Raw genomic sequence first — 13,435 nt, 5'->3', positions numbered from 1 at the left:
CACTAGGCACCATTATAAAAAAATACTCCTGAATTAGTATCTATATGTACATATACACATAAAGACTGAATGACATTATATTTATGTGTGTGTGTGTGTGTGTGTGTGTACACACAATATCTTTTGCGTGCGCACGTACACACACACATACACACACACAAGATATTGTTTAAAAAGAATTGCTGTACAATTCTAATTTTATTACTGTGAGAAGTAATTTTCATTGTGGTCGAACGGATATAGGAATGCAATTTTAAATAAGCAATTTATATAGATTTTTTTAATCATTGTTCTTGTTCTCATAGTCATGAACTATTCATGTTTCCAGTAATATTTTAAGCAAGTACATTTAAAACTCATGTACGCGATTGTGCCTTATACCAGAAATAGCACAGTAAGAACATCATGGCCAGTTATTAATGTTTACATATACAGTATTTGTTTTACAGTTAGAGCAATCAAGTCATTTTAACTCACATCAAATTGTTCCTCAATGTCCGAAGAAAGTTCTTTTTCATGCTTTGCAACAGCAACTGCCAGTCCTGTTAATGCTAGAAGACAATTCCCTTTAACTACTGGGCTTTCTCTGTTGAAATTCATGTATCAGTTGTCAATGAAATAAAGGAAAAAATAAAGGAAGGAGAATGAGGTTAGAGAAATAGAATGAAAAGTAAGCCCATTTCAATAATCTGGTATCTTCTAAAACGTTTAAGATTTACAAATTTTAGGATAACCACGCAACATATATAATTTGAATTATGAAAGTAGTAGGTCTAGCATAGCGAAAAGATTTCACGTTAGGAAAAAGAAAGTTGACTTTTATTATCATTTAGTATACTCTCCATGAACTACAATAGAGGTTTAAATATGTATGGGTTTTGTAGGAAGGGATTAAATTACAAGTTAAATCATTTTTAAAAAGGTTTGAAATTGTTTGCATACATTTCCTAGAAATGGCTTCCAGTATCAGTATTTAGAGATGATGGATGAAAGGACCAGGATTAATTTTTTTTAAAAAATGTTTAAAAAAACCCCAAAGCCCTTCCTTCCCACACCAGGATCCTGATCCAGATTAGGCTATCCACCCTTGCTTTTGAAAAAGACCCTTTTCACTAATTGAACCAAGGGTATCACATTTAGTATGTCTCCAGTAATGTTTTGTAACTGTTATGTTAATACCCATAATGAAGATAACAGAGAAATTACTTTATATTTATTTAGATAGTGAAAAGAACAAAAATACAAATGTGTGTGTGTGAGAGAGAGTAAAAAAATCTATGAAAGCAATTTTGTTTTCCAGATGTTCATCTTGTATGATGGGATAGTGTTTTTTTAGGGAGATTTTCTTTTAAACAACCTTTGGTTAGATAGTGCTTCTTAAGGAAAGCTTCTCATTAGATGGATATAATCATATTTGTTTAAAGTAGATTGAACAACAACAACAACAACACATCCTGCATTTATTAAGAAGCAAATATCTTACTTGGAAGCTCCTTTGACTGCATCAGTTAGCATATCTCTAACCCTGTTAAAAGAGAGAAACAAGAAAGTAAAGAATGTGCTATGGAATTAGACAGTTTTAACTGGGGAGTGGGGGGGAATGGAGTATCTATCAGTGAGTATCCTAACAGGTCTGAGTTGGATAGAAAGCAAAATATGGGGGAGACTAGAGATGGAAGAACTGTAATTGGTTGTAAAATCATCCCCCAATTAAGATCCTGTTCCAGGCAATATCTAAGAAATGGGTGTGCACTCTTGATTGTGTGCATCAACTGAAATTCTATTATTGAATTATATACAGGATTGCTCAAATACTGAACTGATATATGTACCGTAGTTTTCTAGAAGAGGCAGTGATCCATCAAAGACAGATCAGTAGGAATTTCTAAAGTATTTATTGAACAGAATGAAAACAATAGATTGAGATTTATAATCTTTGCAGTGATAGGGAAATTTATTTTTTGCATTGTTTGCAGATTTCTTGGAGATTCTGAATATTCCAGTCACTAGAATTGGTTGATCTGTTAAAGCAATAATGGATTTGCAGAATAAGGAGATAATTGACATGTAGACTCCTAAGCAGCCTCTCTCACTGTTTCACTTCAGATTATTTTATCACAATTCTATATCAGTATAAAACAATACATATTCTTTGGACCATATTTTGTTGCATAGCCACAGAGGCTACATTATTGCATTATGTTAGGCAAACTCAGAGAAACTTTATTTATTAAAAGGTTCCTCAAGTAATGCGCCATTATAAAAATTAACCAATTCTCACTAATAAGCAAATGTTTATCTTAATTATCTTCTGATTTGTCTCTACACAGAGACAGATTAATCTTTTTTAATTTAGTTTTTTTACAGGGACATAAGAATATTATAGGGATGTGGTGGCTCAGTGGCTAAGACGCTGAGCTTGCCAATCAGAAAGGTCAGCTGTTTGGCAGTTCGAATCCCTAGCGCCACGTAACGGAGTGAGCTCCCATTACTTGTCCCAGCTTCTGCCAACCTAGCAGTTCTAAAGCACGTAAAAAATGCAAATAGAAGGTAACAGCGCTCCATGCACCTTCGGCATTTAGTCATGCCGGCCACATGACCACAGTGACGTCTTTGGACAGTGCTGGCTCTTTGGCTTTGAAACGGAGATGAGCACTGCTCCCTAGAGTTGGGAACGACTAGCACATATATGTGAAGGGAACCTTTACCTTTACCTTTAAGAATATTATAAGAAAGTTCACCATAATCAAATCATCTTCATTTATCGCTAGTGCAATTAAACCCACAGTTCAACAATGAGGTGTGGTCTTCCTTGAGACTAGATAACTGCCTTTATTATTAAGATAAACTTAAAATTCCAAAATCTGAACCAGAAAAGCTTGAATTGCATACAATTTTCCATTTCATAACTGAATTTCTATTTTTGTTCTATTTCATGTTTAGAGGCACAGTTGACATTACCTTGAAAATAATCTATCAAATTTCATGTTTTGGATTATGTTTTTAACAACATTTAGATTTCTATGTGGCAAGGAAACAGCCTAATAATGTTGGATAAATATTACATGTATGTATTTAATATACATATATTTCTATATTGCAATCACAACCAGGCATATTTTTATACTGAATCTATACATTTAGATACACTGAACATAAGAAACTGAAGTATGGTCACTGATATTACGACAAAGTCATGTGTTTAAATGCTAAGCACATTTTCTATATGCATCAAATTACTGAACAGTCAGATAGAAATTTCAGAACAAGCAGCTTGTTTAGGGATGTGGTGCCAATTCCGTCATCAAAATTCTTCAGACGTTCTTCTTACAGAAAATAACTACTGGTGCAAAAACAATTCTTCGTGATTACCCTTGGTATTTGCCATTTCTCTGCAAGACCGTATCTGGTTTTTATCATTAACACTTTTAAAGTTAGTAAAACTTACAACTTTGAATCCTTCAAATTATACTACTTGTTTCTTTCCACAATACCCCACCACTGTTCTAGGTGACAAGGAATAGCTAGTCATTGCCTTACCAGAGCCAGGCTGTAAATTGCTTGTATTGCACTTGTTCTAGTTCCTCTTTTCCATGCTTTAACTGCATCTCTAATTCAGCTTGCCTCCCCTGTATAATCATAACAAAAATCAGCAGGGGCACTTACATAGGTAGTAACACAGTGATTTCTACAGGGAACACTTACACAACAGATACAACCTTTTGCCTGAGCACTATTCCACAGTTAAATCCAAATGCCCTTTATGGATCTTTTCTGCATAATAAGCTGTGTCTTAAGTGATGGAATCTGAAATTTTAGGTTTGAAGAATGAAGGTGCATCTCTTCAAGAGCCCAATATATTCTCATTACTTTCATTAATGATTGCCACTTTTGGGGAAATTCTCTAAAAAGCAATGTATGTTTAGACAGTTCAGTACGCTTTGATGCTATAATTTGAGAAAAGTTGCTTGGTCCTTTATTTCTAAACAACTATAGCCTTCAGCTTAAATATCACAATAACTATCGAGGAGATGCAATTCTAATATTAAGAAGAAAGTTTCTAAATTTTCTAAGTGTACAGAAATGGAAAGAGACTATTTCTTGGAACACTGCAAATTCTGCTGTGATCTAAAGATTAAAAAAAATATATGCAATACTGAATCTTTGTGAGAAAGTACACTAAAATAAGTATCTTTACCAGTTATTTGTCACATTTTTCTGGTATGTTCAAATTATAAAAATATAATTTTTAGTAAGGTGGATAAATAACAATGATAAAATTCTTCGCAAAGTTATGTTTGTGAAGCAAACATTCCTTCATTAATTGAGATTGGCAATTATTTCTTCATGGTAATGATATGCAGAGGTTACCCTAATCTTTTGAAGTTATAAATACTCACATATATACAGGCAGCGACACACACACACACACCTACAAATTTAACAGCTATTAGGTTCTGGTAGTTCATGGCTGAACTACCACAACCTAATAGATAGCTTTGTTCATTCAGCTCTAGTTAAGTGAAAAGTTAAACACAGATTCAAAAAGAATTAAATGAATTGTGCTCACTCATGTTTAACAACCTCAAATTAGTGTGAGAAAGAAATTAGGTTAGAACTAAAAGTGGTTCTTTGTATTGCAGTGCTGATCTCAATAAAATAAATGTTAGAAAAATTCCAAAAGAGGCCATTTAAAAAACACACATACACAATGTTCTCTTAGTACAGTAAATGTTCTACAGATTATGATTTCAATTCATAACCCCCTACACTTTTTTAAAAGGTACAATTAAACTGTACAATTCTTTTAATTTTACAAGTTGTAATTATGCATCTGTCCACATTACTGTTGTAATGTTGTAATATTATTTTGTACAGATTTTTTTTAAAAAAACAAATTCAGATATTTTAAAAGACATGTTAAAAACAGGTTAGAGTTATAAGGCGACATTTTTATATGCAACCTTCCCTAATTTTAGATTCCCCAAAAGCCATTTTTTTAAAAACACCCATCACTTTATTCTGGTTCTCAAATGTGTATATAATTATGATGCAGGATTTTAGAATGCAGGAACATTACAGTTACTGTACAGTAACTGTACAGCAGTTACAAAGCAGGAAATTTCCATGATTTAAGTTAATTTAAGATTTTTAAATTTAAGTTTTTTAAAAAAGTAACAGTAAACATTAAAAAAAAATCTTAGAATTAGAAAGTTGGATGCTAGTGGACTTGTTGCAGTGCTATGAAGACCAAACGTACTAGCAAAATTCATTGAAATTATTCTATATTCCTAATAGATACAGAATTCTACTCAGTGTCACGTAATACTTCCTTAACTTCCTCTTGTTCTTCCTCAACATTACACAATAAATGAAGCAAATTTGGTCCAGTTCTTCCAAAAGCATCTAAGTACACAACACTGAAAATCTGTTCTATTACTGATATTCCACCTACTCACATTCAATATTGGATACACACCTTTATTAGGTAAAGGTTTTCCCTGTCCAGTCACTTCTGACTTTAGGGGGTGAGATTCATTTCTTTGCTGAGAAAGCCAGAATCATTTCTGTGGTCATGTGGCCAGCATAACTATACGTGGAGGCACACAGAATACTGTTGCCTTCCCACCAAAGTGGTACCTATTTATCATCTTGCATTTGCATGCTTTCAAACTGCTAGGTAGGCAGGATCTGGGGCAAGTAATAGAGGGTCACCCTGTCACACAGCACCTCATATTAGTTATCTTAAATCCCACTGAAATCAATAGGATTTAATTTTAAAAAATCAGTGTGGATTTAACCCTAGCCTATAGCCTTGAAATGGGAATCACTTTGGCAGGTTCTTCAATGAGCTGGCAGGAACAGATACTTTCATTAAATGTACATACTGAAAATTAATGTTATTTTTTCATCTTAAATCCAGACTGTGGCATACGGTTATAATAAACACTGCTTTATTTACTTACTTGACTTTATATATCCATTGAGTTTATATATCATTCCAATTCAGAACATATCTTTCAGAAACCCTACCCTACCTTAAACTTGGAGGACATATGGGTGTTACATGACTGTGGGTCATTTTATGAAAGCTGTTAAATTTTATTCTCAGAATTAAAAAAAAAAATTCTTAAACCAGTGATGGCTAACTTTTTTCTCTTTGCGTGCCAAAATCATATGCACACGTGCGACAGTCCCCCCTCCCACACATACGCGCACATGTGCCCCACACCCCATTTTGGGCCTAGCAGGTCTCCCTGAAGCCTCCTGGGACCAAAAATGGGCCACACGCGATCCCTCCCCACACATGCGCACATGTCTGCATACGCAGCAGAGACCAAAAAATCAACTGGCTGGTGGGAAGTGCGCACGTATGCACAGTGGAGATGAGCTGGGTAACAGCTTGCACACTTGCCATAGGTTCGCCATCACGCTCCTAAACCATGTTTCTCAACCTAGGCAACTTTAAGATGTGTAGACTTCAACTCCCAGAAAGCTGATTACGGAACTCTGGAGTTGAAATCCACGTATTTTAAAGTTGTCAAGTTGAGAAACACTGTCATCAATGGTGAAATTCATTTTTTTTTACTACCAGTTCTGTGAGCGTGGCTTGGTAGGCGTGGCAAGATCTCAATTCCCTCCACACTCTGGGGCCAGCCAGATGTGGTATTTTCTGGTTCTCGAATTACTCAAAATTCCCGCTACAAGGTCTCCAGAACCTGTGAGAATCTGCTGAATTTCACCCCTGACATAGACATTTATACTCATATCATATCAAGGAGACATTTTATACCCATTTTTCTCTAATGTTAAACTTAGACCTCTCAAGTACAGGTAGTCCTCGACTTACAATAGTTCACTTAGTGACCAAAGTTACGATGATACTGAAAAAAGTGACTTATGACCATTTTTCACACTTATTACTGTTGCAGAATCCCCTTCGTCATATGATTTACATTTGGATGCATGACAACTGGTTGCAGCATCTCGGAGTCACGTGATCCCCCTTTTGCAACCTTCTTACCAGGAAAGTCAACAGGGAAGTCAGATTCACTTAACAATCATGTTACTTATTTAAGAACTGCAGTGATTCACTTAACAAATGAGGTGAGAAAAATAGTAAAATGGGGCAAACTCACTTAACAAATTTCTCACTTAGTAGCATAGATGTTAGGCTCAATTGTGGTGGTCGAGAACTACCTGTAACTGAAAGCATCAGGCATACTTACTTATGTATTTAGACAAAAAGTTCACCCCAAAATGTAAGAAAACTTAAGAATAACCATTGATATACTGTATATGTTAGTATCTCATACTTGTATAATTGCATGGTATGCTCTCTCCATAAATCCAGCCCAGGAATGAGGCAGCAACAAGGAATGATGCCACTCTGAAGGCTGAATGTTAACCTGCATATCAAAGAAAAAGGGAATAAACTGAACAAAAATATGCAGCTACGAAGTAAAACATACACACAAGCACACACACGATCTCAAATTTATACTGGATCACTGCCATTATCAGATTTTTTTTCTTTGTATCTAGTACCAGTTTTGAAGTTTGTATAAATAAAAAACTCATATATTTTTATATTTCCTTCTGGTTATTCAGTTTTACAGATTTTTCATGCAGAAAAATGAAATTGTAATTCAAAGGACAAAACAACTTGTCGTGAAAGCCTCATTAGTCTTATCTGATGGGAAATTGCTTCTCCGTCTTCTACCAAACAGTTAGGGAATTACTACATGAATAAATAAATAAAGTACTGCACTTTGAGAAGGCTTTTAAATGCAGTTTATGTAGCAAAATAGACATCTTGTTAAAGATTTCATAATACAAAGTCTCCAAGGTACCACAAGGACTTGTAAACTATAAATAAATTTGGTCTTTAAATCCATAGTACACTAATTGCACTATATTTATAAATTATTGAATATTTTACAATAGAATCTTAATCATAAGGAAAAATTATCCATATATAGGAAAGGAAAACTTTTACCTCAATTTACTTTGGCTAAGTATCATTTAAGATATAACAGAACTACAGTCAGCTTTTTTAAAAAGAAACTAATAGGACAACTCCACATTTCTTTGTAAAATAGTTTTACTCTAGCAAATTGCCTGGGATCACTTCTATTTGTTCTGGGACTTCAAAGACCCCTACATTTTAAAAAGAAAAAGAGCACTGTAATTAAAATGATTGTGCTGCATTGTTATGTCTCATAATATTATATGGCAGGCAAAAGAATCAGTTTTTTGTTCCTGTGTCCAATTATTTTTAGTATGGCCTCAACCAAAAACATTGGAAGTTGCCATGACAGCCATTTGGAGCCTATTAAACACAAGTTATGAGAACTTGGCAGTTTTCAGGTCAACATAAATTCAGGACATAATGCTGACTACTATGTAACAGATACACAGACACATCTTGGTCTACAAACATATACATTTTGATTTGTTTCACCAATATGTAGGAACTAAATTTTGTCACTCCCCACTTCCAATTTTATTCTTACAAAAGTCATTTTGTGGAACTATCCAGAGATAAAGTAACTGATCCAACATTACTCAGCTTCATGGTTAAGTGTGTATCTGAACTAGAAGCTCACCAATCCAGGTCCAATGTACACAAGCCAGCTCCAATTATTATACATTTTTTTCCAATACCTACTGTTATATTTTTATTTAAAAACATTAGAATTATTTATTTAAAAAACCCAACTTCAATTTTATGTTCAATTCAGTTTCTTTCAATTCTTTATGTTCGATCCCGTTTCTTTCATTTCAATCACAGTGCTTAAAAGTCAGCAACAGATTACACTCGGGTAATTTGAATAAGAAATATTAAAAAAAAATAAAGGAGTACCATTCTAACAAGAATAATAGAGGTTTTAAATCTTAAAAATCAAGGAACACTGAGGAAAGGAGAACTTTCAAAACCACCTGTTGAAGAATGAAATTAATTAATTAATTCCAGCTGAGGCAGATCCATACTACATTGGACTACATAGATAAAACTTTGACCTACAATCCTATCTCCCAAAGTTCTTTTGGTAAATAAAATAAAGTGGCAATCTTTCAGAATTTGTCTTTCTATGTAAACAACAAACATCTTAAACTATGCTCAGAAAAAAAAGGACAACCTGGAAGCTTGTGCAATATAGTAACATTGTTTTTAGTGCTGTTAAAAAAAGCCCAAAGTAGTTTAAATATTCTGCACCATTTGAAGTATCTGAACACTTTTCAACATTAACCCTATTGTAAAGTAGAATTTAGAATTTAGAATTGATTTTATTTGTAGGCCGCCCTTTTCCCTGAGGGGACTCAGGGCGGCTCACAGAAACCAGGGAAGGGGAAATACAGCACTAAGACGACAACACATAATAAAATAATAAGCAACATGCATACAACATTCGGGCGGGGTAATGGTCCTTATCCCCAGGCCTGACGGGCGAGCCAGTTCTTCAAGGCTATGCGGAAGGCCTGGACGGTGGAGAGGGTACGAATCTCTACGGGGAGCTCGTTCCAAAGGGTCGGGGCCGCTGCTGAGAAGGCCCTCCTCCTTGTAGTTGCCAGCCGACACTGGCTGGCCGATGGAGTACGGAGGAGGCCTAACCTATGAGATCTTATAGGTCGTAGGGAGGTAATTGGCAGAAGGCGGTCTCTCAAGTATCCAGATCCACTGCCATGTAGGGCTTTATGGGTGATCAGTAGCACCTTGAAGCGCATCCGGAGATCGACAGGTAGCCAGCGCAGCTCGCGGAGGATAGGTGTAATGCGGGTGAATCGGGGTGCACCCGCGATCACTCGCGCGGCTGCGTTCTGCACTAGCTGAAGTCGCCGGATGCACCTCAAGGGCAGCCCCATGTAGAGCACGTTGCAGTATTCCAGCCTAGAAATCACGAGGGCCCGAGTGACTGTTGTGAGGGCCTCCCGGTTCAGGTAGGGTCGCAACTGGCGCACCAGGCGTACCTGGGCGAATGCCCCCCTGGTCACAGCCGCTATATGATGGTCGAATGACAGCTGTGGATCCAGGAGGACTCCCAAGTTGCGAACCCTCTCTGAGGGGTGTAAAATTTGACCCCCCAGCCTGAGTGTTGGATTAATGGCCAAATTTTTGGGAGGGAAACACAACAGCCACTCGGTCTTTTCTGGGTTGAGCACAAGCTTGTTAATCCTCATCCAGTCCATGACGGCTTCAAGTCCCCGGTCCATCACGTCAACCGCTTCATTGATTTGGCACGGGGCGGACAGATACAATTGAGTATCGTCCGCGTATTGATGGTATCTAATCCCGTGCCTACGGATGATCTCTCCCAGCGGTTTCATGTAAATGTTAAATAGTAGGGGGGATAAGACCGAACCCTGCGGCACCCCATATTTCAGGGGCCTTGGGGACGATCTCTGCCCTCCCACTAACACCGACTGCGACCTGTCCGAGAGGTAGGAGGAGAACCACCGTAACACGGTGCCTCCCACTCCCACCTCCCGCAGTCTTCGCAGAAGGATACCATGGTCGATGGTATCGAAAGCCGCTGAGAGGTCAAGGAGGACCAGGATGGAGGGATGTCCTTCATCTCTGGCTCTCCAAAGATCATCCATCAATGCGACCAAGGCGGTTTCAGTGCTGTAACCGGGTCTGAAGAGTATGTTGCAATGATCAGCCTATCTAGGATTCACCCTCATCATCTTAGTCCTCATGCAAGCTATTACTTTCTGCAGATGCCTTGGCATCATTTGAAAATGGAACATAGAGCTAACTATCATCTGCACAATCTCAATTCTCTGAATGCCTTATTGGCTATTTCATGAAAATCAGCTACCAGATTCTGGTTGGAAATGATGGAGTTGTTACCAACACATCTAAAGAGGAACAGATTGGGGAAGCTAGACGTAGCTATTAGAGAGAGAAAAGGATTAAAAATAGAGTCATAGGAAAGTGTCTACGGAGATTCTCAGTCATTCAGGTCGTGGTTGTTCCCAAGGTGCTTTTGCAAGAGGCATCTGAACTTTCTGGGGGTTTTTTTCTTTGAAGACATTTTGCTTCTCATTCAACAGTGCAGAAAGCATAGCTCCACAACACAATCCTTTCAGCAGTTCCAAGGCTCCATAACCTGAGGTAACCTGAGATAAACCTCCAAATGGCCTCAACGATTCTCCAAAAGGATGCAAATGACCAGCTGTCTGCAAGGAATATAAATCCTTCCATTCCCCACCATCCAGTCAGAGCTGAAGAAGCTTCTTGGATGAAATGTGAAATGTCTTCAAAGAAAAAACAAGAAAGCCCAGTTGCCTCTTGGAAAAAAAAAACACCTTTGAGAATCATAGGAAGTTCCATAATTCAATAATGAAAGTTTTAATTATCCTAGATTGCATTTCTGGAATATTTATCAAGGTAAGATGAGACTCATTGCAAGGATAAGCAAGAAAATGATGATCTTTTAAATACCATATTACCTATGGGAATGTTTGTGTAGTTCTGTTTCATCCAATGTACAGGTAGTTCTTGACTTGCAACAGCTCATATAGTGACTGTTTGACATGACAAAGGCACTGAAAAAAGTGACTTATGACCATTGCAGAATCTCCATGGTGATGCGATCAAATTTAGATGCTTGGCAATTGACTCATATTTATGATGGTTGCAGTGTCCCTGGGTCATGTGATCTTTTCCCACCCTTTGACAAGCAGAGTTAATGGGGAAGGCAGACTCACTTAACAATCATGTTACTTACTTAACAACAACAGTGATTCACTTAACAACTCTGGTAAGAAAGGTCATAAAAGGGGGCAAAAGTCACCTAACAAATGTCTCACTTAGCAATTGCAGTCATAAGTCAAGGACTACCTGTAGTCAAAAGAATTAGCTTCAAAGTTTTAACTTCTGTTTTAGATTATTAGAATTGGTTTCTTCTGTTTTAGATTATTAGAACTAGTTTCTTCTCCAAACCTTGTCAAACTGTAATTAATCTTAACTAACAAGATGAAATGTATGTGTCTAATCATGGCACATTGGAATATAAGGATTCTGCTGATGGCCCTGTTGTCTCCCAGTGGAACTTGTGAAAGTGTCCCTGATTTTCTCTCTAATAGGACTGTTTTCTCTGAAATGTTGCATACTGAGCAATTTTCTACATCACTGTCACATTCTTGTCATCTGGAATAGTTGAGGATGTCATAGCAACCACGGGCCTCTCAATTAATGTGACAAGATATACTCATGATGTATTATTTGCTGGAAGAGATGAAAGTGATCTACAAAAAAGGCAGAACGAGAAGTTCAAAAGAACCACATTATTGATGGATCACTTCTCATAAACTTTGCGCAGGAATGGAAAAAGGGTTATTAACACGGCCTTTGAAAATTACTAGATTCTGCTGCCACAAGCCATAGTGATCTTGATGAAAATCTGGTTGATCTGTGGAACAGGGATAGGGCAACAGTTGACAGCAGTTGACATAATCAGTCCCAAGCACCCTCTCATACTGCATGAAGTCCAGGTTTTGATTTTCTGGGGAGCTGACAGCAGTGTTTGAGTAGATAATTAGTGTAACAATGGAAAAGGACTTAGCATTAAGCCAGCAAAGGATCAAAGGATGGTCCATACATTTATTAGATATCATTTGGATTATTGAGCTCTAAGGGGATTGCTTAGTTTAGAATGTTAGCAACATTATCTGGGTCAGGATGCTAATGTGGACAGCTATGTTCAGATTATTCACATTGATATTTTTGAGAAGGAACAAAAAAAACAGCACCATGGAGAGCTCCAATATGGGAAGGGGGACAGGGAAGGGGGGAGCTATTGAAAGCCAGAACATTACATATGATTCTTTGACTGAATCTTATATAGGATGTTAGCTTTCATTTGTTTTTATCATAACCTAAAGAGGATCTTATCTTGATCAATACTAAATTGACTGTGGTATGATGAAGATTTTAATATTTGAGAGTGTTAATGTGTCCTCCTCAATACCACAATGGGAATTAGTCTCAGGGTGATGATGTCCCCCCCCCCCCCGGGAGAAGAAGGTTTTAAGCTAGTTCAAAGAGATGCTTCTGATGCCAAATCCTCTTACTGGTCAGAAAGACTATATCAATAATTTCTTGTTTTAGGAAAAGGAATTAGATTTTAGAATCAAGACATATCTCTATCATTAGAACAAGGCAAGCATCTTCCAGTGAATAAGATTATTGAAGAGGTAACATTATGGAAGAGGTACTGGTATAACTGTAACATTTTGCACAACATTTCCCTGATAAAATAAACAACTAATAATAAATAAAACAATAAGGAATTGGACTAGAAATGAGAGGGGACCTAAGTTTTGTTTCACTCTCTGTCATTGTCAGGTGGAAGCAACCAGAACTACTTGTGAAAACCCTCCAGGTTGTAACTTCTGGAGAGATTCAGAGAGGCAGCCTACATGACAG

At 37.0% G+C, this 13,435-nt stretch overlaps 1 protein-coding gene across 1 annotated transcript in view; it reads right to left on the bottom strand.

Annotated features, from left to right (window-relative positions):
* FOCAD (focadhesin) overlaps window positions 1–13,435 on the bottom strand; it is a 155,932-nt gene that overhangs the window by 42,984 nt on the left and 99,513 nt on the right. The window contains exons 22-25 of the mRNA XM_087716118.1: window positions 7,317–7,409; window positions 3,541–3,629; window positions 1,484–1,525; window positions 478–586 (exon numbers count right to left, since the gene is read on the bottom strand). Of these exons, the coding sequence (XP_087572244.1) occupies window positions 478–586; window positions 1,484–1,525; window positions 3,541–3,629; window positions 7,317–7,409 (333 nt within the window). The remainder of the gene's footprint in view (window positions 1–477; window positions 587–1,483; window positions 1,526–3,540; window positions 3,630–7,316; window positions 7,410–13,435) is intronic.

The sequence above is a fragment of the Thamnophis sirtalis genome, unplaced genomic scaffold, assembly GCF_051295495.1.
Source record: "Thamnophis sirtalis isolate CommonGarterSnake01/CBP01778 unplaced genomic scaffold, rThaSir2_p1.2 scaffold_5, whole genome shotgun sequence".
Taxonomy (NCBI): Eukaryota; Metazoa; Chordata; class Lepidosauria; order Squamata; family Natricidae; genus Thamnophis; species Thamnophis sirtalis.
The sequence above is the reverse complement of the archived record's forward strand: the minus strand, read 5'-3'. Positions and strand labels throughout refer to the sequence as shown.